Source organism: Grampus griseus (assembly GCF_964374135.1).
Source record: "Grampus griseus genome assembly, contig: HAP1_SCAFFOLD_505, whole genome shotgun sequence".
In the NCBI taxonomy this organism is placed as follows: domain Eukaryota; kingdom Metazoa; phylum Chordata; class Mammalia; order Artiodactyla; family Delphinidae; genus Grampus; species Grampus griseus.
Window position 1 is genome coordinate 86,005 of NW_028132952.1, and position 22,802 is coordinate 108,806.

General features: G+C 42.9%; 1 protein-coding gene across 2 annotated transcripts in view; it reads left to right on the forward strand.

Annotated features, from left to right (window-relative positions):
• The window catches only part of LOC309817819 (centrosomal protein of 78 kDa-like), a 41,018-nt gene that overhangs the window by 14,099 nt on the left and 4,117 nt on the right, over positions 1–22,802 (forward strand). Inside the window, exons 2-4 of one of the 2 annotated variants that reach the window (XR_014296264.1) lie at positions 1,437–1,471; positions 1,875–1,977; positions 12,160–12,332. Coding sequence is in view for 1 of the 2 variants with exons in the window: in XM_082682110.1 (XP_082538236.1) it covers positions 12,096–12,332 (237 nt within the window). In the remaining variant the exon portion in view is untranslated. Of the gene's footprint in view, positions 1–1,436; positions 1,472–1,874; positions 1,978–11,716; positions 12,333–22,802 lie in introns of those variants that run through there. The other variant, XM_082682110.1, reaches the window with a different exon arrangement.

Genomic DNA, 22,802 nt, shown 5'->3' on the forward strand with positions numbered 1-22,802 from the left:
GGCCTCCAGAGTGCCCTCGGGGGCCCATGCGCAGAATCCTGCGACCGCTCTTGGCTTTAGAATGTTCCACGTGTGTGACTGTGGCCCTGGCATCTCGCTGCATTGTGCCTTAAAATCCTTAGCTGTGTAGCCACTGCCTGGGCCACACACCATTATATCTGCTTGGACCTGGGGCGGCCGGGCTGGCAGCAGCACAAAAGGCTGTTTGGTACGTAAGGGTCGTGCTCCCCCCTCTCCGTCCTGTTCTTCCTGCGAGAGGCGAGCATGTATCAGTTTCTTCTGTATTGTTTCAGATTATATGTATGTATATATTACAGTAGTATATTAGTATAAAATCTATCGTAGGGTTCTCCAGAGAAACAGACCCAGTGATGTCTGTGTATATGAGATTAATTTAAGCAGCTGAGTCACACGACTTCAGGCTGGCCAGTCTGAAATATGCAGGACAGGCCAAGAGAGGCAGACCCAGGGAAGAGTTGATGTTGTAGCTCAAGTCTAAAGGCAGTCTGGAGGCAGAATTTTATATATACACATACAGATTAATTTCATATAATACAGTACAGAGGGGTCCTGTGTAGTTTACCCAACTTTCTCCAATGGTGACGTCGCACATAACCGTAATAGCAAAACCAGAAAATGGACATCAGCATAATCTACAGACTTTATTCACTGTGCATGTGTGGTCACGCGTATGCACGTATGCATTCTTGTAACCTCCACCTCAGACAAGACATAGATCGGTTTCATCACAACAATATTTTTATCCCTCTTAAATACATAAATACAGATATCCTGGAGATGGCAAGTGTTGTGAACTTAGGGAAGTAGTGTACTAAGGTATTCATCAGAGAAGAGCTGGTGTCCAGTCTAGGTTGTCATCATCACTTCCTGATGTGAATCCCAAATTACTCCTTTGGTTTTTTTCTAGTGTTAACAAATCCCTGACATGAGGTGGATCTTTGACTTTACGTAGCATCACTAGATGACCTGTAGTGCGCATACGTGTGCCGGGCCAGCTCCTGGGCCTCTCTTTGTTTTGAGGGTGGTGGGACATCAACACCAGACTGAAGGTTGCCCAGATCTCCCCCAAACCGAGATTAACCCCCAACCCCTGTTTTTAACCACATCAAATGTATTTATTTAATACTTTGACTCACGCTTTTTTTTTTTTTTTTTTTTGTGGTACACGGGCCTCTCACTATGGTGGCCTCTCCCATTGCGGAGTACAGGCTCCGGACGTGCAGGTTCAGCAGCCATGGCTCACGGGTCTAGCCACTCTGCAGGATGTGGGATCTTCCCAGACCGGGGCACGAACCCGCGTCCTCTGCATCGGCATGTGGACTCTCAACCACTGCGCCACCAGGGAAGCCCTTTGCTTTTGGTTTTGATCTTCTTTTGAAATACTGTTTTTCTCTTTTTCCCTTCTCTCCACATAGGAGGAAAAGAGACATAGAGTTACATCCAGAGAACGGTAAGAATAATAAAGCTTTTTGTTCTGTGCAATATGTAATCTTGATGCCTGAAATTACTTTTCTGAAATCTTTTAAAAAGAAGAACTTTATAGTGAGTTGCCAGGGTGACCATAGATAGCTTAAGGATGCTGGGCTTGCAGTCAGGTTATTAACCTTGTGATTCAGGTAAAATTCTCTTGCAAAGAGTGAATTGGGGGCAACTGGCAGTTATCAGAACTAGATCTAAAGGTTGTATTAAATACTAAATCTCGAGGTAAGATGTGCCTTTTAGGGCTCCTGAGATGAAGATTGATTTTTTTTTGGGGGGGGTGGGTGTAGGTAGGAAGGAAGACCTTTTGAAAACTGCCTCCACGGGAGGAGTCTGTGAAAGTCATCCTTAGGGTGTGTGATTTTACTTGACAGGGTTGCTGGACCGCTCCCTGCAGAAGAACCGGGAAGAGTAAGACCAGGAACACACGTGGAAGAAGAAGAAAGAGATGATAAAGTAAAGTCTGGTCACCCCCAGGTTTGTCACTTGCACTTTAATCTCAGAACCCATTTGGTTCTAGGAAGGGGGCTCAGGGTGTGGGCAGTGTGTAGGAAGAGAATGACTTTCACTAATGATCAAAATGACCTTGGATTTAGCTAAAATGCTCTTCAAACTCATTTTTCTGCTGGTTCTCTATGTGGAAGGTGTGTTACGTGGCTCTGGTGATAGTAAATCAGCGGTAGGCCTGGAAGTCAGCTGGACCTCTGCTACTTGATCAGTCAGTCACAGAGCTTCAGTCTGTCCCCTCTCCTGCCTGTCTCCTGCCCATGAGGTCTTTGTGAAGATCTCATTTTCAAACACAGGAGGTGCTAAAGTGCTCTAGTATCGTCCAGGTATAAAGTTGCATTCTTAACTGAGATCAGACCAGTTCTTTCCCCAGACCTCCAGCTCCTTTGTAAAATCAGAGTTTCAGGTTCTATGAAATACAGATGTACCCACTGAACCCCCATGGGAGGGGGTAGGAGAAGGGATTGGGGATCTGATAGTGGAAGCTTTACCATTAGACAGCACTGCCCCATATGACAAAGGGCTAACATTGGTCGGGCACAGGTGGTAGAACAATATCACGTCCCTTTTGGTTTTATTAAGACGTTGCTTAGAAGTTTCAGCTCAGCAGAGGGGCAGCACCCTGGGCGGGGACTGGGCCTCCACCATCTATGGCTCCTCCCCTCCAGCACCCAAGCTAGGTACTCAGTTCCCAGCAGCCCAGAGGGCAGGAACAGAGCTCTGCCAGGCTGGCCTTCTCAGAGGGCAAGTGTAAGCAGCACAGCCAGGAATGTGAGCGACAGGCTTTGCTGGGTTGTCGGGAAGGAGGGCGATGTCTGGCTCGGCATGGCTGGAGTCAGCGCTAGCCTCCCCTCGGCCATGGGCACTGTGTCCCTGGTCTCAGGCTCACACAGGCCTCCAAAGCCCTTCCCTCGGGATGGCACCCAGACCCTCCACCCAGCTCACCCTCCCGCCCCAAACACCAGCAGGTCAAGCACCACTCAGAGAAGGGGGCCTTTAAAGGGCTTTAGAAAATCTTAGACTTCCGGATATGGAAGCTACTGTGTTTCACTTCTGGCTGAGAGCTCTGCTCCCAGAGCACAGGATGGCCCAGGGGGGCGAGATGGGAGGGTCTCGCTGTGACCCCCCCAGGCACTGCTGGCCTTTTTAGCCACATGCCTGCGTTCCTTGGAAATACATTTCATTAACAGCCAAACGGAACATCCTGAGAAAAGAGAGGAATTATTGGTTCGTTTCAACCCTTAGCAACACCATGTGTGTATTTCGTCTGCTCTCTGCGATGCACTGGAACTTACCTTTGGGCAAAATGTGCCTCAGCTGTCCAGGGCACCCGACACACTTGGCGACTCTGCGGGAGCGCCCTGGGCCCCAGGGACAGGGTCCCTCCTTCCTGACCACCCCCTCGTGGGAGTGCTGAGGCTGGTCAGCCCCCAGCCCTGGGGGCTCAGCTTTCCCTCGGAAGTAACTGCGAGTCAAGCTCCCCACCGACCCCCGACCCCCTGGTCTCCCTCCCGCCAGGGCCGCTTCGTGTGCGGTTCCGGTCGGACCCTCCTCAGGGGGTAGGTGTCGGGGAAGCCCCGAGGCGGGTGCCCTCCCGCACCCTCACGACTCGGTGCTGCTTCGGGTGGAGCCCGCGGCCGGGGTGGGGGTGGGGCAAGAGGCGCGACGGGGGTGGGAAGGAGACGGGGCCACGGGAAGCCCACCCCGGGCCGGCCGGGGCGCAGAGGCAGGAGGCGGCGAGGAGGGCCGGCCCAGCCGCGAAGCCCGTGCCTCCGCCCTGCCCGGGACCGAGCGGCCTTCAGACCTCCCTGTCGGCCCCTGGGCTCGGGGTGGGTGACGGGCACGCCGAAGAAGCCATCCCGCTCGAGCCGTCCAGAGAGGCCGGCCCAGGGCTTGTGCCTGTTCCCGGCGTGGGGCGAGCACTGGGGCATGAGGGTGTGGAGCTGTCCGGCCGCAGGTCACAGGCTTTGCCTGTTGGAAGGGAGGGCTGCGATGGGGCTGTGCCGACGGAAGGGGAGGATGGAGCCGCCCACAGTCCCCGTTTGCCAGGCAGAGCTTTATCGCGGACCCTGTTCTCAGCAGCCATGCGCAGCAGGGACACCCAGGCCTGGGGAGTCTGCGCCCCACCCAGGGCCGCTGGGTTCCTGTGTGGCAGCCCCGCCCAGCATCTCCTGCTGAGAAACCCCCAGAGACCATGCTCCTTCCCCTGAGCCCACCGCCCCGCTGCAGAGCCCAAGGGGGCTGGGGGCTTCACCCCAAACTTGAGGAAGCCACACCTGGGGGCCAGGACACAAGCGGGGGTCCCACTTTCCCCGCAGGAGCAGACCCCGTGGAGGGTCTATCTTTTGGAAATAAATTTAGACTAACAGGTTTTACACACAGAATCTTAGAGCTGGGAAAAGTCCTCTGTGTCATTCATGTAGCTTCGTAAGATTTTTTTTTTTAAATGAGAGGATGGATTTCCTTGAGCAAGAGTGAATTTCCAGGAATGGGTCCCTGGTTACCAAAGACTGTTTTCGGGAAGAAAGATGAATCTATTCTGTGAACGCCTTATAGAACTTATTCTATATTGTAGTTCTCTCTGGAAACACATGTACCGTTGAGCTTTGTAACAGCCCTTAACATCCTCAAGAGAAGCTCTCATTTCCCCATTAATACTTGTTATAGACTGAATATTTGGGTCCCCCCCAGCATTCACATGTTGACACCCTACCTCCAATGTGATGGTATTAGAAGGTGGATCTTTTGGGATTTGATGAGCTCATCGGGATGGAGCCCTCATGATGAGATTCTTATCCTTGTGAGACGCATGAGAGAGCTGGCTTTTTCTCTCTGCTCTCTGCCCTGTGAGGACACAATGAGAAGTGGACAGTCTGCAACCCGGAAGAGAGTCCTCACCAGAAGGCGATGATCCTGGCACCTAGATCTCAGACTTCCAGCCTCCAGGACTGAGAAATACATTTTTGTTGTTTACAAGCCCCCACCCTGCCCCATTTATGGTACTTTGTGACAGCAGCCCAAACTGACTTAGCACTCTTTTCTTCAAGTACATCGAAGAATTTGTGGAGCCCATCCATTTTATGATACAATTTCCCAAATAACCAATATTCTCTCTATACACTGATTTGTCAACTTTTTTATTTATCAAAATTTTTATTAAAAAAGCTTCCATATTTTTTCCTAATAAATTGTTTCCAATCCAGGTTGTCACTGTAATTGTTCTATGATATTAATAATTTGAGCCCTAATACCTTGCTTAAAATATTCATTCGTGTTATGAGTAAGTTCAGTGTTCAAATGCAAAAGTTTTAAAAGGATATACTGTGTAAAACATCTATGTCATCCCTCTGAAGGAAAGAAGGAGGGAAGAAAGGAAGGGAAGAAGGAAGGAAGGAAGGAAAAATCATTGAATTTGCCCTCAGTTTAGCTGCCACTTCCTAAGGGAAGCCCTTTCCAACTCCAGACCCCCAGGCATCACAAATACGCTCTCATGGGACCCTGTCCATAGTGTTGCCCGTCATGTTTCCTGAAAAGCTGCTTCTGAGACAAGGACAGACTTTCAGGAAGTTTTTTGGGGTGTGTTTTTGGGGATAAACATAGAATTACCATATGACTCAGCAATTCCACTCCTAAATCATTGAAAACAACATTCAAATCTACGTACACATGTTTATAGCAGCACTATTCACAATAGAAAAATCATGGAAATAACCCAAATGCCCATCATTGGATGAATGAATAAACAAATTGTGGTATATACATACAGTGGAATAGTAATTCAGTCATAAAAAGGAATGGAGCCATTAAATATCAGTTACACGGCCAAAAACATTTTTTTAAGGAATGCAATACTAATACATATTACAGTGTGGGTGACTCTCACGAACATCATGCTAAGTTGAAGATGCCAGACACAAAGGTCATACACTGTATGATTCCATTTATCTGAAATATCCAGAATAAGTAAATCCATAAGAGAAAGAAAGCAGATTGGTGGTCTCCAGGGCCTGGTAGAGAGAGCGAAGTAGTATCTTCTCAATGGGTCCAGAGTTTCCTTTTGGGATGATAAAAATGTCTGGGGGAAAAAAAATTTTAATTGGAAAATGATTGATTAAAAACAAGTCTGTGGGGCATTTCTTGTTACTGCCTTTCCCAATTTTGACAATAAATGGTCAAGTACACAGTAAATGATCAAGTACAGCAGCCATGGTTTGAGAAAGAAATGATGACCAGAGCTCAGAACACTCACTCAGGGACGAGCGTGAGGGTCACCCCACGAAGTAAACCATCCATTTTAGCAGAGATATTATCCAAGGATGAGGGGGATTGAGAATGGATAGCACAGGAGGGAGACAATGACTATCAGTTGTGGCCTTGAGGCCACCTACAGTAACAGAAGCTATAGTTCGACCCATTGACCCTCCTTTCACTAGTAGTTCATCTCAACTCACCCTCTCCCCTAAAAACGATCCATGGAAACTATGAAAGAGTTGTTTCCAGAACTTATGCAAAGACGTTGATCCAAGTAAAGGCAACAAAAGCAAAAGTAAACAAGTGGGGCTACATCCAACTAAAAAGCACAACAAAGGAAACCAACAACAAAATGAAAACGCAGCCTACCAAATGGGAGAAAATTTTTACCAATCATATATCCTATAAGGGGTTAGTATTCAAATTATATGAAGAACTCATACAAAAAAATAGAAAAAATATCCAGCAAACAAATGGGCAGAGGATCTGAATAGACATTTTTACAAAGAAGATACAGAGATAGTTAAAAAGGCACCTAAAATCACTAATCAGCAGAGAAGTCAAACCACAAAGAGATGTCACCTCATTCATGTTGGAATGGCTAATATCAAAAAGACGGGAACGTGCTCGCTTCGGCAGCACATATACTAAAATTGGAACGATACAGAGAAGATTAGCGTGGCCCCTGTGCAAGGATGACACGCAAATTCGTGCAGCCGCATAGCACAGGGAGATCAGCTCGGTGCTTTGTGACCACCTAGAGGGGTGGGATAGGGAGGGTGGGAGGGTGGGAGACTCAAGAGGGAAGAGATATGGGAACATATGTATATGTATAACTGAGTCACTTTGTTATAAAGCAGAAACTAACACACCATTGTAAAGCAATTATATTCCAATAAAGATGTTAAAAAAAAAAAACAGACAGGAACTAACAAGTGTTGGCAAGGGTGTGGAGGAAAGGGAAGCCTTGGACTCTGTTGGTAGGAACGTAAATTGTTGCATCCAGTATGGAAAACAGTATGGAGGTCCTCAAAAATTTAAAAATAGAACTATCATACGATCCAGCAATTCCACTAGTTGGTATTTTTATGAAGGAAACAGAAACTATTCAAAATGAAATCTGTACCCCCATATTCATTGCAGCATTATTTACAGTAGCCAACACTTGGAAAACCCTGTGTTCATCGATGGATAAATGGATAAAGGACATTTGGCATATATATATGCCAAATTATTTTTTATATATATATATATATATATATATATAATTCAGCCATGAGAAAGAAGCAAATCCTGCCATTTGTGACAACATGAATGGACCGTCAGGGTGTTATGCTAGGTAAAATATGTCAGACAGAGAAAGAAAAATCCTGTATGATCTCACTTTATATGGAATTTTTTAAAAAGCTTATAGAGGCAGGGCGTGGAGAGTGGGTGAAATGGATAAAGGTGGTCAATATGTACAAACTGCCAGTGATAAATAAGTCCTGGGGATGTGACTATAGTTAATATTACCGTATTGCATATTTAAAATTTGCTAAGAGAGTAGATCTTAAAAGTCCTCATCATAAGAAAAACAGATTTCTACCATGTATGGTAATGGATGTTAACTAGACGTACTGTGGTGATCATTTTTAAAATTGAAGTATAGTTGATTTACAGTATTATATTGTAATAACAATATATTAGAACCCAGTGATTCAATTTTTTTATAGATTATACTCCATTTAAAGTTATTATAAAACATTGGCTATCCTTATAGCTTATTTATTTTATGCATAGTAGTTTGTGCCTCCTCATCCCCTCCCCTCCCCCTATCTTGCCCCTCCCCCCTTCCCTCTACCCACTGGTAACCACTGCTTTGATGTCTACATCTGTGCATTCATTTCCTTTCTGTTACATTTATTGTTTATTTTTTACTTTCCACATGCGAGTGATAACATACAGTATTTGTCTTTCTCTGTTTGACTTATTTCACTAAGCATAATAGTGTTGCAGCAAAAATAGAAATGAAGTTTTTCCTCTCCTGAAAATAAGGAAGGTAAAGGGGACAGTGAACAGGCTAGAGAAGACACATAAACTGGCCTGAAAGAGTTAATCGATCCTAGTTTTATTTAAACTGTTACTAATCTGTAGTGTCTGTAACTAGATGTATGTTTCACAAAGCTAAATTACATCCTGTTCCTATCACTCCCTAGCTGTCAATGTAAATTACATCCTGCATCTGGTGCTTAAGCTCCCTGCACTGTCTTGTAGCAAGTCACCCTGTGTAGCTGTTTGCATTTCAGGGAGCAGCTGGCAGGCAGATAAGGCAGAGGCAAATGAACCCAATTACCGGTCCGCGGGACCCAGTTACCGGACTGCCTGACGCCAGCGATGCCGGTTTTGAAATAACGCAAGAAGAAGAATGCAGGACCTTTACCACTTTGATCCTGATTACCACTCCCTGGACTGTGATGGCCGCCCGAGGGGCTGGGAGGCCAGCCGGGGCTTCCAGGCATGTGTGGGCATCGTGTGTGCAGCCAGCATCCCCGAGGCCTCGCTCGGCTCATCATCACTGAGTGAAGGTGCGCCGTGACAGCGCGGCCGACTTTCTTCTGGCGCTGTGAGGACCTGTGTGCATTGCAGGATTCGGTGCCTCTGCCCGCCATGGGCGCCTCCCTGCGGGAGGGCTTGCTGGACTTCAACGGCCACCGCCTGCGCGGGGTGGACGGGGCGCTGCCCCTGAGCACCCTCTGCCCCCGATCTGTATCCAGAGCTTCTTCGAGCCATGGCTTGGCGAGATGGGTTTGTACTTTCCGCTTCCAGGGGCTCTCGTGTCGGCGCTGCGAAGCGGAGTTTTAGATGGTACAAGGTGGAGGGTGGGCACTAGAACCAGTGCCCAGTGCCCGGGTGTGCGTGCACTAGACGGGGCGTGCGGCCTACGACTCCTGCCGGCTCGGTGACCCCGGCCGAGTGCCTTAAGGCTTCTAGGTCTCAGTGTTCTCAACTGTAGCATGGGCTTAACAGGACTCACTCTCTGTGGCGATTACAAGGTCACACTCTGTTAATTCTTGTAGGCTCTACAATGTAGAACACTTAGCACAGTTTGGAGCATCGTTCATTGTTCCACAGATATTACCTGGTCTGTTGAATGACTTTGCCTGGTACACGCCAAAGCGATTAGGAAATTGATATATACCAGCTTCATTTCCTTTTCATTAAAACAGGGCTCAGGAAAAAAAAATTTTTTTTCAATAGTCCTATCATATAGTGGAAAGAGCACTGGTGTGAAGGCAGCTTAGGGTTTGAATTCCAGAGTTTATGCTCTCTGTGGCCTGGGAAGGTTTCTTTTGCACTACAATCCCCACACTTATAAAATGACATTAAAAACCACCCTTTCTGTGGGTTCTTAGAATTAATTACGCAGATTATGTGTGTAAAGTATCCTGGCACTTGAATGAGTGGTCAGAACCAAGGGCTGCTGGAGAGGATGCTTCTGCCCTAGGTAATCTCCCCTTCTACTGGGCGGCAAGTAAACATAAGCACAGTAGTCTGTGCTCTGGAAGAAGTGGGTTCTGGTGCTACAGAGCACAGAATCTTGTTTTTTTTAATTTAATTTTTATTTTATATTGGAGCATAGTTGATTTACAATATTGTGTTAGTTTCAGGTGTACAGCAAAGTGATTCCGTTATACATATATCCATTCTTTTTCAGATTCTTTTCCCATACAGGTTGTTACAGGATATGGAGTAGAGTTCCTTGTGCTATGCAGTAGGTCCTTGTTGATTATTTATTTTATATAGAGTCGTGTGTATATGTTAATCCCAAACTCCTAATGTATCCCTCCCCACTACCTTTCCCCTTTGCAGAGCACAGAATCTTAGAAGGGAAAGTTCAGGGTAGGCTTTTTGGAGGAGGTGCCATCCTTTCTAAGGATATGTAGAAGCTCCTGGGGTGGCAGGAGGGAGCAGTGTGTGTCAGAGTTGGAGAAATATAAGAAAATATGGCAAAACTAAGATACAGGACTGGAACTCAGGGTTTAGGAAAGAAATGAGAGTTGATACTGGAAACCTAGTGGGGCCCAGCAGGAAGGGGCCTTGTTTGTCCTGTCAGAAGTTTAGATGTTTACCCTGAAGGCCGTGGGAAACCCTAAAGAACAGTGAGATGGACTTCTGGCTTAGAGACTCACTCAGACCTCCATGTGGAAGGCACTTGATTGGGTGCAGGATGAGTTGTAATCTAAGGGTCCCACTTAAGTTATAAAAGCTTGAACTGGATTTTGCAGATCCGAGAGAGAATGGGTGGGGCCTGGTGACCAGTTAGAAAAGGAAGGGCAGCAAGTGTGGGTGACAGTTTACAGCTGCATCTTTTTGTGAGATACAGAGCACAGTAGGAAGGGATTGGGGGTGGGGAGAGGATCTTACTTCATCTTCAGTGCTTTAGAGGGGCCTGGTAGACGGGTCTGGGCCCAAGGTACAGATCTGGGCTTTTTGGGAGGACAGGTATTTGAAGGCATTGGAGATACTTAGGTTACCCACAAGAAGATCCAAAGAATCATAGGTCTGAGGGCTTTTTAAGTGGGTATATTGAGGATGTTTATAAGCTGAAAGAAAGTAGCCAGCAGAGAAAGGGTGTTAAGATCTAGGAGAGGAAATGATTGTTCATTTGTTTTCAAAAAGCTGAATACTTATCGTGAACCTGGCCCTTTTCTAGGATCTGGGGTTCACACCATGTGTTATCTCTTCTGCAAGGACAGTTCAACTCATCCCCTGGTGAAGAGAAATCAGATTTTTCTTTGCATCCCATTCAGGTGTAGGAACTGTTCCGTACCTCTGAAGGGACTTTACTTAACCAGAGTAATAAGTTAGAAATCAAAAGAAATTAGAGCTGGAAGGGACCTTAAAGGCCACTGTACTTAATTTTGCCTAATATTTTACATTGATTGTAAGAAAAATTTATTGCAGAGCCCATTCTCTTCAGAGTTCCTTCACTGAACTTTCTTCATGTCTTGCATCCAGTGGGGATAGCTTGTAGATTTTGGCCTGCTCCTAAATTTGCTTCTTCATCCACATTGCATTTTGCCCAGACTATGGCAGAAGCTCCTGGGTGGTTTCGCGGCCCCTGGACTCAGTTCCTCTAAGTTCATCTGCCTACTGTGGTTGAGTGATCTTCTAACATGAAAAGATACGCCTAAAATAATGCTGCTAATGGCTTGCCCACACAGAGTTAGTGCATACTAGCCGCCCAGCGTGTGCTCTGCCCAGAGGCGTGTAGTCTGGACTGTGCTCTACCAAGCCTCCTGGGGCTCTTTGACCCTGAGGAAGGGGAGCTTTTTGTGATCACTCCCTTTATCTAACTGGTCCTTCAGCAGCAGGGTGCCTTTTGCTAATCAGCGGAGGCACCCTTACTCAGCCAGTGGTAGCCCCGGGCCTCATCACCTGTGGGATACAAGCCATGCTCTCTCCCAGGCTTGATTCGACCAACGTCTCTATTTTCTGTCCCTTCTCACACTTGGACCCCTGGCCTTTAGTCATCCCCACCTGCAGTATTTACAGTGCCCAGCAGGAGTCAGGCGTGAGTGTCTTTGCACAGGTGCTCCCTCTGCAGTTGATGCACCTCCTCCTCCAACTCTGCATAGCCTCATCTTTCTCGATTGTACTTCAGGGTTATCATGAAGCCGTCACTTAGACATAACTTTTTGCCTCCATAGGAACCTCTATGCATAAAGGTTATGGTTCTTTATCTCATGTGATTGAAATTTTGAGTTTATACATGTCCCTCCTTAATGAGGCTTTAAGAGCAGGAGTCATTTCTAATCCTTAGCACAGAGCAGATGCTTTTTTTTTCTTTTTAGATGTTTTTTAACGGTGATAAAATGTATGGTTTAAATCACTCATTTTACAATAATTTTGCTTTAGGTTCTGACAGAAATAAAGTTTCCAGAAGTTGTGTTCCTGCAATAAGAAATAAAGATGTGACCTTCCACTTGTGTAAAGCTCTTAGACGCTGTGTAAGTGCGTCAGGTGCGCTAAGGAACCTGGAGCTAAGTGGGCTGGTTGTGAGAGAGAGAGACGTAACTATGTTAACAAAGGTAAGCCTTCATTGTGTCCTGCCAACATTTGATAGTTGCTTTTGGGGCAAACTAAAGGGGTAAAATTTTAGACTGTTCCTCCCCGTTAAAGGGATTGACTAAATCGGCCACTTTGGGGCACCTGTGTCTTGTGAATTGTCCAATTGGAGATGGAGGTTTAGAAAGTGAGTTTCAGTCTTGTTTAAGTCTCTTCCCATCAGACTGGTCTCGTGATTTCCTACACACCATGTTACTTCCTGTCTACCTTTTCTTGGTGTTGTTCATGCCTGGATTGTCTCCTGTACCTGCTCAAACCTTGGTCCATTCTCATTTGTACCATGGATACTGGTATGGATACATGTACCATGGATACATGTCATGCTGGATATTGTCAGAATTAATATTAAGTTTGTGTTAAGCCACAAACCACATGTTTTGTATATTTTCTGCTTTTTGTGTTTGTTTATATTTTTATGGTTTCTCTTCAAGAAATATTACGGGAAGGGAAATAGCAAGATATAAAGAGCAAAAAAGTCATCATGATCTTTAAATTGTTAGAACATGTATCTGCAATCATAATTATAATGCACTGTGGTATGTGTTAAAATAGGAAATATATGTAATGTCCTGTAGGAGCAGCAAATTCAGTGGTGTTGGTGAGGGTGTGTCATGGAAGTAATCACAAAGCAGGTGACTCTTGATTGGGGTCCTGTGTTCCCTGTGTCCAGTAGTGGTCTGGAGGGGTCAGGAAGCCTGCCTTTCAATTTGAGGGAAGAGAGGGTTTGAGGTCCTCTCTCTTCTATTGCTCTAGTATACTGCATAGCAGCTAATAAAATACTGGGTTTATAGTTGACATTTAAGTTGCTGATTGATCATCAAGATTGGCATGTATCATTGGAAATGAAAATCAGAAGAGTCTTATGCTTTTTAGGTTTTTCTTTTTTTTCCCTTTGTCTCAAAAGTATGTAGTACTTTACTGAGTGGTTGGGAATAAAGTTTGCAGTATTCAGTGTATTCAATTTTAGTACCTAAATAGAATTAAACTGTTGCTGTAAACTGGAATAACACTTTGTTACTGACAAGTTTTAGAATGCATCAGTTCATCAATTACCTGTTTGGGAAGATTGCAGTTAATGATTTTAAGAATGTGGCTATAAACCTCCAATTGACTGAAGAAAAGCAAATAAATCAAGATTGACAAATGTATAGGCTCTTCATCTTATTGTGTGTGTGGGTTTTTATTTTCCTTTTAGTTATTTGTCAAGGTATAAAGAACTCTGTCACTCTTAAGACAGTAAACTTCACAGGGTATAATCTGACATGACAGGGAGCAGATCACATGGCCTAGATCTTAAAGGTGATTTTATGTTTAAACTTTCATGAAAACATGTGATTGAAGCACATTAACATATTGATACAGATGGCAGTTAATTTCTGTCTTTTAATACATGTGAGTGCATCTTCTGTTTTGTTGAAAGAATCTGACCAAATGGTAATGTGAATTGCTGTTGCATAAAGAATAGTGTTGAATCCCCAGTCTTTGCACTTGAGTTTAACAACTCTGTGGTTTTCTATCTTCTTCCTGAGACACTTAATCTCAGGTCCATCCTCGTCACACAGAGTGGTAAATTAGAGAACGATTAATATCACCATTTACAGAAGTGAGAGTGAAATCTCAACCATCCTGAACATAGGAACTGAAGGGGCCTCTCAGCAGTTCAGAGAGTTATTACCAAGCTAGTCAGCTGAATTCTGTTCAGTTTTCTCCGTAGCAGAGCCTTCCAGGTCCTTCTTTTGAGCTTATTTTTTTTATACGCAATTCTGTATGGATACTGTACATAATAGCAATAGTTGTATTAACTGGGTTTAACTGGTGATGTATTTACATCAAGATCTTGTTTTACAGATGAGAAAATTGACAGTTCTAGTTGAACTCTCTTTTTACAAGAGGAAAATATGTTCTCATTTTAAATAAAAATAAAGTTGAAAAAAGTTTTGATGTTGATATTCTCCTTTCCTAAAATAAAAAATATCAAGAAGCTACATTCTATTACCAAATAAACCTGACCTCTAATGTCATTCCATAATTTTGTTTGTATGGACAGAAAAGAAAAATTGATTTTCATAAGAAATTTTTGCACCTCAAAAATAATATATTTATTTTATTTCAACTTTAATGAAGAGCTGAACATTTCTAGTAAATAAAGGAACACCATTTGTGGGGGACCTTGTCTTTGTGCTACAAAGTCCATGTTTAATTTTTAAAAATCATTTAATATGATTTTCTTTTCGTATGAAACATGACTGGTTTCAGAACTAATTATCCCATTATTGTAGGACTATGGGAATTAACTCTTTGATTTTCAAAAGAGAAAGTTAGATTTTTATTTTTTTAATTAAAATTAATGATAATATAGAGAAATTTTAAGAAAAAAACTTAGAAAATTATGAAATGTTAGAGTAGGAGAAATCTATAGTTCATGTAGAGTTACCCTCTTTCATTTTATAAATGAGCACCTACAATTTGTAGCACGTAAGTGGCTTATTAGTAAATGGCAGAGTACGACAAGACCCTAGAGCATCTAATCCGCATTCCTTGTCATTTTAGGTGTGTTGTATTCATTTCCTTCATGAGTAGACCAGGAGATTGTATTTCTAATAGTAATGATAGACACTGGGGAAGACCAAGAAGTTTACACACTGGGACCACAGAATAGCAGATTCAAAATGCACTGAGAACCCTTTCAGCTCTTCTCCGTTTTGACAAGACACTACAAGGATGGTATCAAAGTGTTTAAGTATATAAGCCCACAACAATCAAGAGATTTCAACACAGTTTTGAAAGACGGAAGACAGGTGGAAGAGTGTGAAACTGAGGCAGTAGAACAGAGGAAAAGCATCAACTAGAATATGCACAGGGACCACCTGCAACTGAGGAGGATTCTGACCCCACCTGCAGAAGTAGCCCCATGCTCAGATGCGCATGTAGGAGAGAGGGTGGAGTTAGTTAAAAGTGTGACTGAAATAGGGGAGCTCATTGAAGGGTTGTGTTTGGAGGAGTGGACTCCCAGCCCTGCCCTCACGCTCCTGAAGTGAGATGCTTTCATTTTGAAAACAGTGAAACTGGCGAGAACTAGGGCAGCTAGTGTGAGTTTTCACACCCTAGAAAATTGTGTTTGCGGGAGATCCTATTACAGTTACACCCTGCTTCTTCCTGCATAAGAAACCAATCAATCGTTGACTTCAGGGAGCTTTCTGCACTCATTCTTAAATAGAAAATAACTGTCATTTGCCTGATAGTTGAGTAAAGCTTACAACATGAGAGAGGGGGACAAAGTGTGAAAACATATCCTGGTAGGACCGGGGACAATTTAGGGAACAAAATAATTTAAGAAAAAACCCTAATTAGTATTCTGAGGGAGATTTAAAAAGGGCTAGCGACTATAAAATAAGACTAGGGTGTTAATTAAAAAGAGAATGGTCAGAAAGCAAGAGAGGTCTCTTGGAAGTGAAAATATGGTTGCTGAAATAACTTCAGTAGGAATTAAAAAAATTTCTCATTATATAAAAAAGAAAGACACAATGGAAAATGTGATAGCAATATGTTAGAGAGGCTGCTTCTGGGAGATGCAACATGTAACTATTAGAAACTCCAGACCCAGAAAAAAAATGGAGGGAAGCTGTCAAAGGGCAACAAAATTCCCCACAGCTGAAAGTAGACATCAGGCCTCTGATTGAAAATAGTTACTCAAGTTTTGAGCAAGATGAACAAGAATAGACTCATACCTAGGCACCCTTCATTATGAAACTTTAAAATACTGAAAAAATAAATTAACATAGAATAAAATACTGACAGGATACATCCATTCCAGAGAGAAAAATACTGGTCACCTAAAAAAAAAAAAAGTTAAAATCTGACTTTATCATACTTGTCATCAGCACCATGGATCCTGGAAGGCATTAGAAAGATACCTCCAAAGTTTTTCAGGCACATAATTTTCACCCTAGGGGTTTGTATCCAGCCAAACTATCAGTCATAAGTGGAGGCTGAAGAAGATATTTTGTACAGAAAGAAATTTGAAAAATTGACCTCTTGTGCTACACCTTAAGCTTTTTATAGAAATAATCCAGCAAAATGAGGCAATAAACCAAGAAGGAAGGTAATAGGGGATTCAGTGCAGAGAGCAGCTAGTCTAGATTGAAGAGGCTTCTATTGATTGTGTGATTGAGAGCTTAGAAACACCTTGAGGCATATCGTACTTACTAGGTATTAGGCACTGTTGGAAGGGAAGAGGGAGAGGAAGAGGAGAAGGAACTTGAACTCCAGAGGAAAAAAGGCTATACTGACATAAACCTGAAGGAAACTAAGCTATGGTTGATTTTTAACCTACTATTGGTGAGGAAGAGAAGAATCCACTTACACTTGACACTATAGATGTCCCCCTTTTCAGCGACACACGGGGGTAATGACCACCTATCTAATTTGTTGTTCAAACCAGAACTTGTCCAAACTCCTTACACTTCAATAGTGTAAGGAGGCGCTCTAATGCTGTAACATCAGGACAACAGGTATAAACTGGAACAGCCCAAGGCGGCTTGGGGTATGTGGTCAGCCTGCACAAGGGCAGTGACACTGACACAGTATGGAACGAGGTGTAGTCTATACACAGAGACAGTACATCTGCAGTGGGCAATATTAATTTCATTGTAATAATGGCAATACTGTCTTGGTTTGCAGCTTTTATTGTCAACTTGCATGTAATAACAAATAACTAACCTAAACTATACTTAGTATGTATTTGCATTAACTTGGTATGTACTGAAATGTACTAGTATGTACTTAGTATATATTAGGCTCTAAGCGTTTTTGCATATATTAACTCATTTAATCCTCTGAATAGCCTTATGAGGTTGGTGCTAATATCATTCCCACTTTTGTGAAAAGGAAGCTAAGACAGGGAAGGAACTTGCCCAGGCTGTACCTAATTTAGGGTTGGATCGAGGCTTTGAGTTTAGGCTCTCTGCCTGTTGTCTTAAACCTTACTCCTTACTGACTGTCAAATAACAGAAGACTTAACTGCACATAGAACAGAATATAAATTTCAACTTTGACAATGTAAAAGCTAGGTTTGGAAGGTAGACAGGAGGTAGAAAAAAGGGAAGATGGTATGAATGTCCTCATTTTACAAAGCGTGACGTTGAGAGAGTTTATAGTTGATCAACAGTGTAGGTTTTTAAGTATATCAAAACTTTGATTGGTATATACCAAACTTTGATTGGTATATACCAATCAAAGAGATCATGAGCAGTGGAATAACTAATGATGACATAACTTTACTGAGCAGTGTGGACATAGGAAGAGTGTAAATGAACTAAACCCTTACTTAGTAAAATAGAAAGTGAACAGATAATGCCTCCAATTTAGTCAGAAAATGGTCATGTAAGAGTATTACTCGGAGAAGAATTCAAAATAACAATAGTTGGACCTCCCTGGTGTCGCAGTTGTTAATAATCTGCCTGCCAAGGCAGGGGACACGTGCTTGAGCCCTGATCCGGGAAGATCCCACATGCTGCGGAGCAACGAAGCCTCTGCACCACAACTACGGAGCCTGCGCTCTAGAGCCTGTGAGTCGCAACTACTGAGCCCACGTGCCGCAACTACTGAAGCCCACCCGCCTAGATCCTGTGCTCCACAAGAGAAGCCACTGCAATGAAGAGTAGCCCCCGTTCACGGCAACTAGAGAAAGCCTGCACGCAGTAACGAAGACCCAACTCAGCCAAAAATAAATAAATAATAATAATAAAAAATAACAATAGTTGACGTAAACCTCATAAAAAAGGAAATCCAAACAGCCAGTAAACACAGAAAAGTGTAGGACTTCATTAAGTAATAAGAGAAAAGTGAGTGAAAACCAATGATACTACATGCCAATCAGTTTGACAAATACATAAATAAAGTGTGGTAGTATCAGGTATTGTAGACCTAGAGTACTATGGGAATCTTCTACCCTACTTATACTGGAGTATAAATCGACACAACTACTTTGGAAAGCATTTAGCACTCTCCATCAACTGAAGGTATATAAATAGCCTGTGACCCAGCAGCCCTCACCCCCGCCCTGTGTAAATGCACCAGAATAACCGGTACAGCAGGATTCCTGTCCATGATTTGCATTAGCACAAACTGAAAACAAACTAAATGTCCATTAAGAGTCAAAAATTAAATAAATTATGTGTATTCGTACAGTGGGAAAACTATCAAGCAATAAAACTGAATGAACTAGAGCTACAGGCTGCAATGTGGATGAATTTTTTAAACCAATGTTGAGCGAAAGAAATACGATAGAAAAGACTTCATATACTATGATCCTCTACATAAAGTTAGATGTTGACAAAACTAAACTCTTTTGTTAGGGATGCATGCAGGTTAAAGAAAAGGATTGTCAAGAAATGAGGACGGTGTTTAACTGGGAAGAGGGAAGGAGATTGTGATGGGAAAAGGATATGGGGGGGTTTTTGAGATGCTGACAAGTATCAATACTTTCAGATTCGAGTACTGGTTATGTAAGTATTCTCTTTTTATTTGTCACATTGACAGTTTTGTTCTGTGCACTTCTCAGTACGCATATCGTATTTTACAATTAAAAACCTGAGTAAAGAATTGGTCACTTCTTGAGTGCCGAATGTGGGAGTGGGATGAGACTATTTCATTTTAAGCCCTTCACTACTGTTTGCATTCACATGTTATTCATTCAGCATTAATTGAACATATGCTGTGTACCAAGCACTCTTCTAATTTTATATGTGTTTTAACTCATGTAATCCTCACGAGAGCTCTGTGATATGGGAGCTTATCTCCATTTTATAGATGAGGAAGTTGAGGCCTAGAGTTATAGAACTTGTCCAAGGTTATATAGCTAATGGGTAGTGCCAGGTCCATTTGCCTCAGAGAATCTGAATTTTTACAATATAATCTAAAAGAGAAATTAAATTGCTAATTACAAGAAAAAAAATTACACATTAAAGAAGATGACAAGTTTTCATCTATGCAGTTAGAGAAAAACACACAGTCTGTCTTTCACACACGTACATCTTGTATTGGCAGGGATTTTCCTTATTAAGCAATTATTTATCCACCGCCCACGTTGTGCTAGGCACAGGTGCTGGGGATAAACACTTAATAAAATACACCCCCTATCTTCAAATAACTTGCACTCTACGTGAGGAAATAAGCCAACAGTTGTAGTAGAGGTTATATACCAAGTGATACATCGCTGATGGCAGTATAAAATCTCATAAATCTTTTGGAAAGAAGTTTGGAGATAGGTACCTCAGAGCCTTAAAAATGTTCATTTGCTTTGACCTCAAACTCATTTTTATGGATTTATTGCAAGAATGTTATTCTCAATATGGAAAAAAGCCTTCATGCATAAAAATGGTTATTTTATCTTATAATATTGAAAAGTTGGAAAGAATTTAAATGTGTAAAGTGGTTAACCAGTAAACCCACTCAGTGGAATATTTTGTAGCCCACACAAAAAAAATCAAGGTTATGAATCCCCTGATTATATGAGAAATGATTGATTTCAATGTTAAATGGAGAAAAGGTGAACATAAAATTTGATATCCAATATGATGGGAGCTTTGTCCCAGAAAAATCACCCTAGCCAGTGTACAGAGGGAGGAAGGGAGAGCAGATGACAGGAAGGAAAATTATTCCAAAGCCTTATCATTAGTCTTACTTAAGTAACAGAATATCAAGCAATTTTACTTTCTAACTTTTTTGGTTCCATATTTCCATGTAAGGGACATGAATTATTAATACTTTGTGGGAGGAGGGTACACTTTTCCACAAAAATTTAACACTGTGTTCTAATTTCCTCCACTAGAGGAAGAAACTATTTCATGTAATTGCACTTTGATGTGCTATTTAGAACCAGTCAGGAAGTTTTACTCTACTTTCCTCTGACTGTGGTGAGAGTTTTTTTGTTTATTTGCTTGTTTAGAAATTCTTTGAAATCGGTTTTAGAAGATTTATTAAACCATTATATTGAAAGTAGAGGAAGTTTGCAATTTTTCCCCCTTTTTCCCCATTGAAAACTTGGCCGGCTTTAGTAATGAAACATTAAAGAATTTGAAGTTCTTAGACTGTCAGTTTTTTAAACATGATCTGAATATAAAAATATATGTTCATTGAGTAAATTTTTGAAAACAATGAACAACTCATTGAAGGAAATAAAAGCCACCTCTGCATGTACACACACCTGATCTGCTCTTTTGTCTGAAAAAAGTATGAAAAATATTTTGTCTTACCACTAAATACTCTTCTACATCAGAGAATTTGATTAAGCTTATGCACCATCTCCCGGGAAAAACGCACAGATATATTTTGAATGTAGAACTCCTGAAGCCCATTCATTAACTCTGGTTGAGACCTGTTGTCATTATTTTCTTAGTGGCTTCATAGCGCATTCCTTCATTCGGTGATCTGTTTTTGTTTAAACCAATCCCAATTTGGAGGCTCTTAGCCTTCTTCTAGGGTTTGGTTATAAACAATCTTAAGACATCATGTTGGTAGATAAATCTCTGCCCACATCTTTGATTTCCTTAGGGTAAACCCCTGATGTAGGATTGTTGTTAGGTACCAAGAGCTACTCTTCAGAAAGTGATACCAGCTCCTCTGCCAATGATGGCATATAATAGAGTTCCTCATTCTTTAAGTGATTGTTCAAAGCAGCTAAAATGTATAAATATACCTTACTGTTTTCATAAGTGTAGGTATTCTGATTGTTTATCGCTGCATAGGAAACCACCCTGAAACTGTGGCTTAAAACAATGAAAATCGTTTATTTTGTTCATGAGCCTGGAGGTTGAGTAGAATATTAATTCTTTTAGTACACTCTTACTGACTGAAAACAATACCTATTTGACTAGCTCACAGTTCTGTAGGTCAGAAGTCCAGGCACAGCGTGACTGGGTTTCCTGCTCAGATACACACGGGAACATGTGGGTTCCCTCCCGAGAGTGTTAAAGCACGTGAAATTTAAGTGTAAGACGTTGAGTCCCAAACGTTGGATGTTCACCATAGTTTGTGTGGGTCACAGAGCTGAAATCAAGATTTCAGTCTGGCTGTGTTAGCATCCCGAGGCTCTGGGAAAGAATGCCTCCAAGCTTCTTCGGCTTGTTGGCATAATTCAGATTCTGCAGTTGCAGGACAGAGGTCCCCATTTCCTTGCTGGCTGTCAGTCGGGGGACAGTCTCAGGTCCTAGAGGCCTCTCGCTTGCCTTCCCTGCCGCAGCATTGGACTTCTTCAGAGCCAGCAACGGAGAGTCTCCCTCTTGTCCCTTTTGTACTTCAATTCAGGAAGAGTTCAGGTCCTTTTCATGGGGTGCCTGAGTAGGTCACATCCACCTAGAATAATCTCCCTATCTTAAAAAATCAACTGATTTTGAACCTTAATTCCATCTGCAAAATCCCTTCACTACAGCACCTAGATTTAGAGTTTGATTGGATAAGTGGAAGGTTTGTGTACTTCAGTAAGTAGGAATCTTGGGGCCTCTGTTAGAATTCTGCCTATTGCAAGCAGTGTCCCCACTTCAAGGACCGAAGTGTCTTAGTTCCTAAAACTCCTAAGAGAGTTTATCAGTGTTCATTTTATTTCAGTGACCTTGGTGAATGGGAAGACTACCATCTCCGTGAACAGGAATGGCACCCAGCTTCCTGAGTCCACAGTGTGGCTCTGCTACTTAGTGGTGTGACCTTGGCTGTGCTGCTCTACTTATTCTACTTCTCTGCCTCTGTTTCCCTCATCTGTAAAATAGCACTTCCCTGGTGGCGCAGTGGTTGAGAGTCCGCCTGCCGATGCAGGGGACACGGGTTCGTGCCCCGGTCCGGGAGGATCCCACGTGCCGCAGAGCGTCTAGGCCCGAGAGCCATGGCCGCTGAGCCTGCTTGTCCAGAGCCTGTGCTCCGCAATGGGAGAGGCCACAACAGTGAGAGGCCTACGTAACGCAAAAAAACAAACAAACAAACAAAAACCATGGAGTTAGTGATCGTTCTTTCCTCATAGGGTTTTTTTTTTATACATTTATTTATTTATTTTTGGCTGCGTTGGGTCTTCGTTGCTGCTCGCGGGCTTTCTCCAGTTGCGTCGAGCGGGGGGCTACTCTTCGTTGCAGCGTGGTGGCTTCTCATTGCGGGGCACAGGCTCTAGGCGTGCAGGCTTCAGTAGTTGTGGCACGTGGGTTCTAGAGCGTAGGCTCAGTAGTCGTGGTGCATGGGCTTAGTTGGTCCACGGCATGTGGGTTCTTCCTGGACTAGGGCTCGAACCCGTGTCCCCTGCACTGGCAGGCAGATTCTTAACCACTGTGCCAGCAGGGAAGCCCCCTTTTAGGGTTTTGATGATTAGATTATTTCATACCCAGGGAATTCCAGGAACAGTGCTTGACTGTGAATTGCTTTAAAAGTGAGTACTTCTTAAAAACATGCTA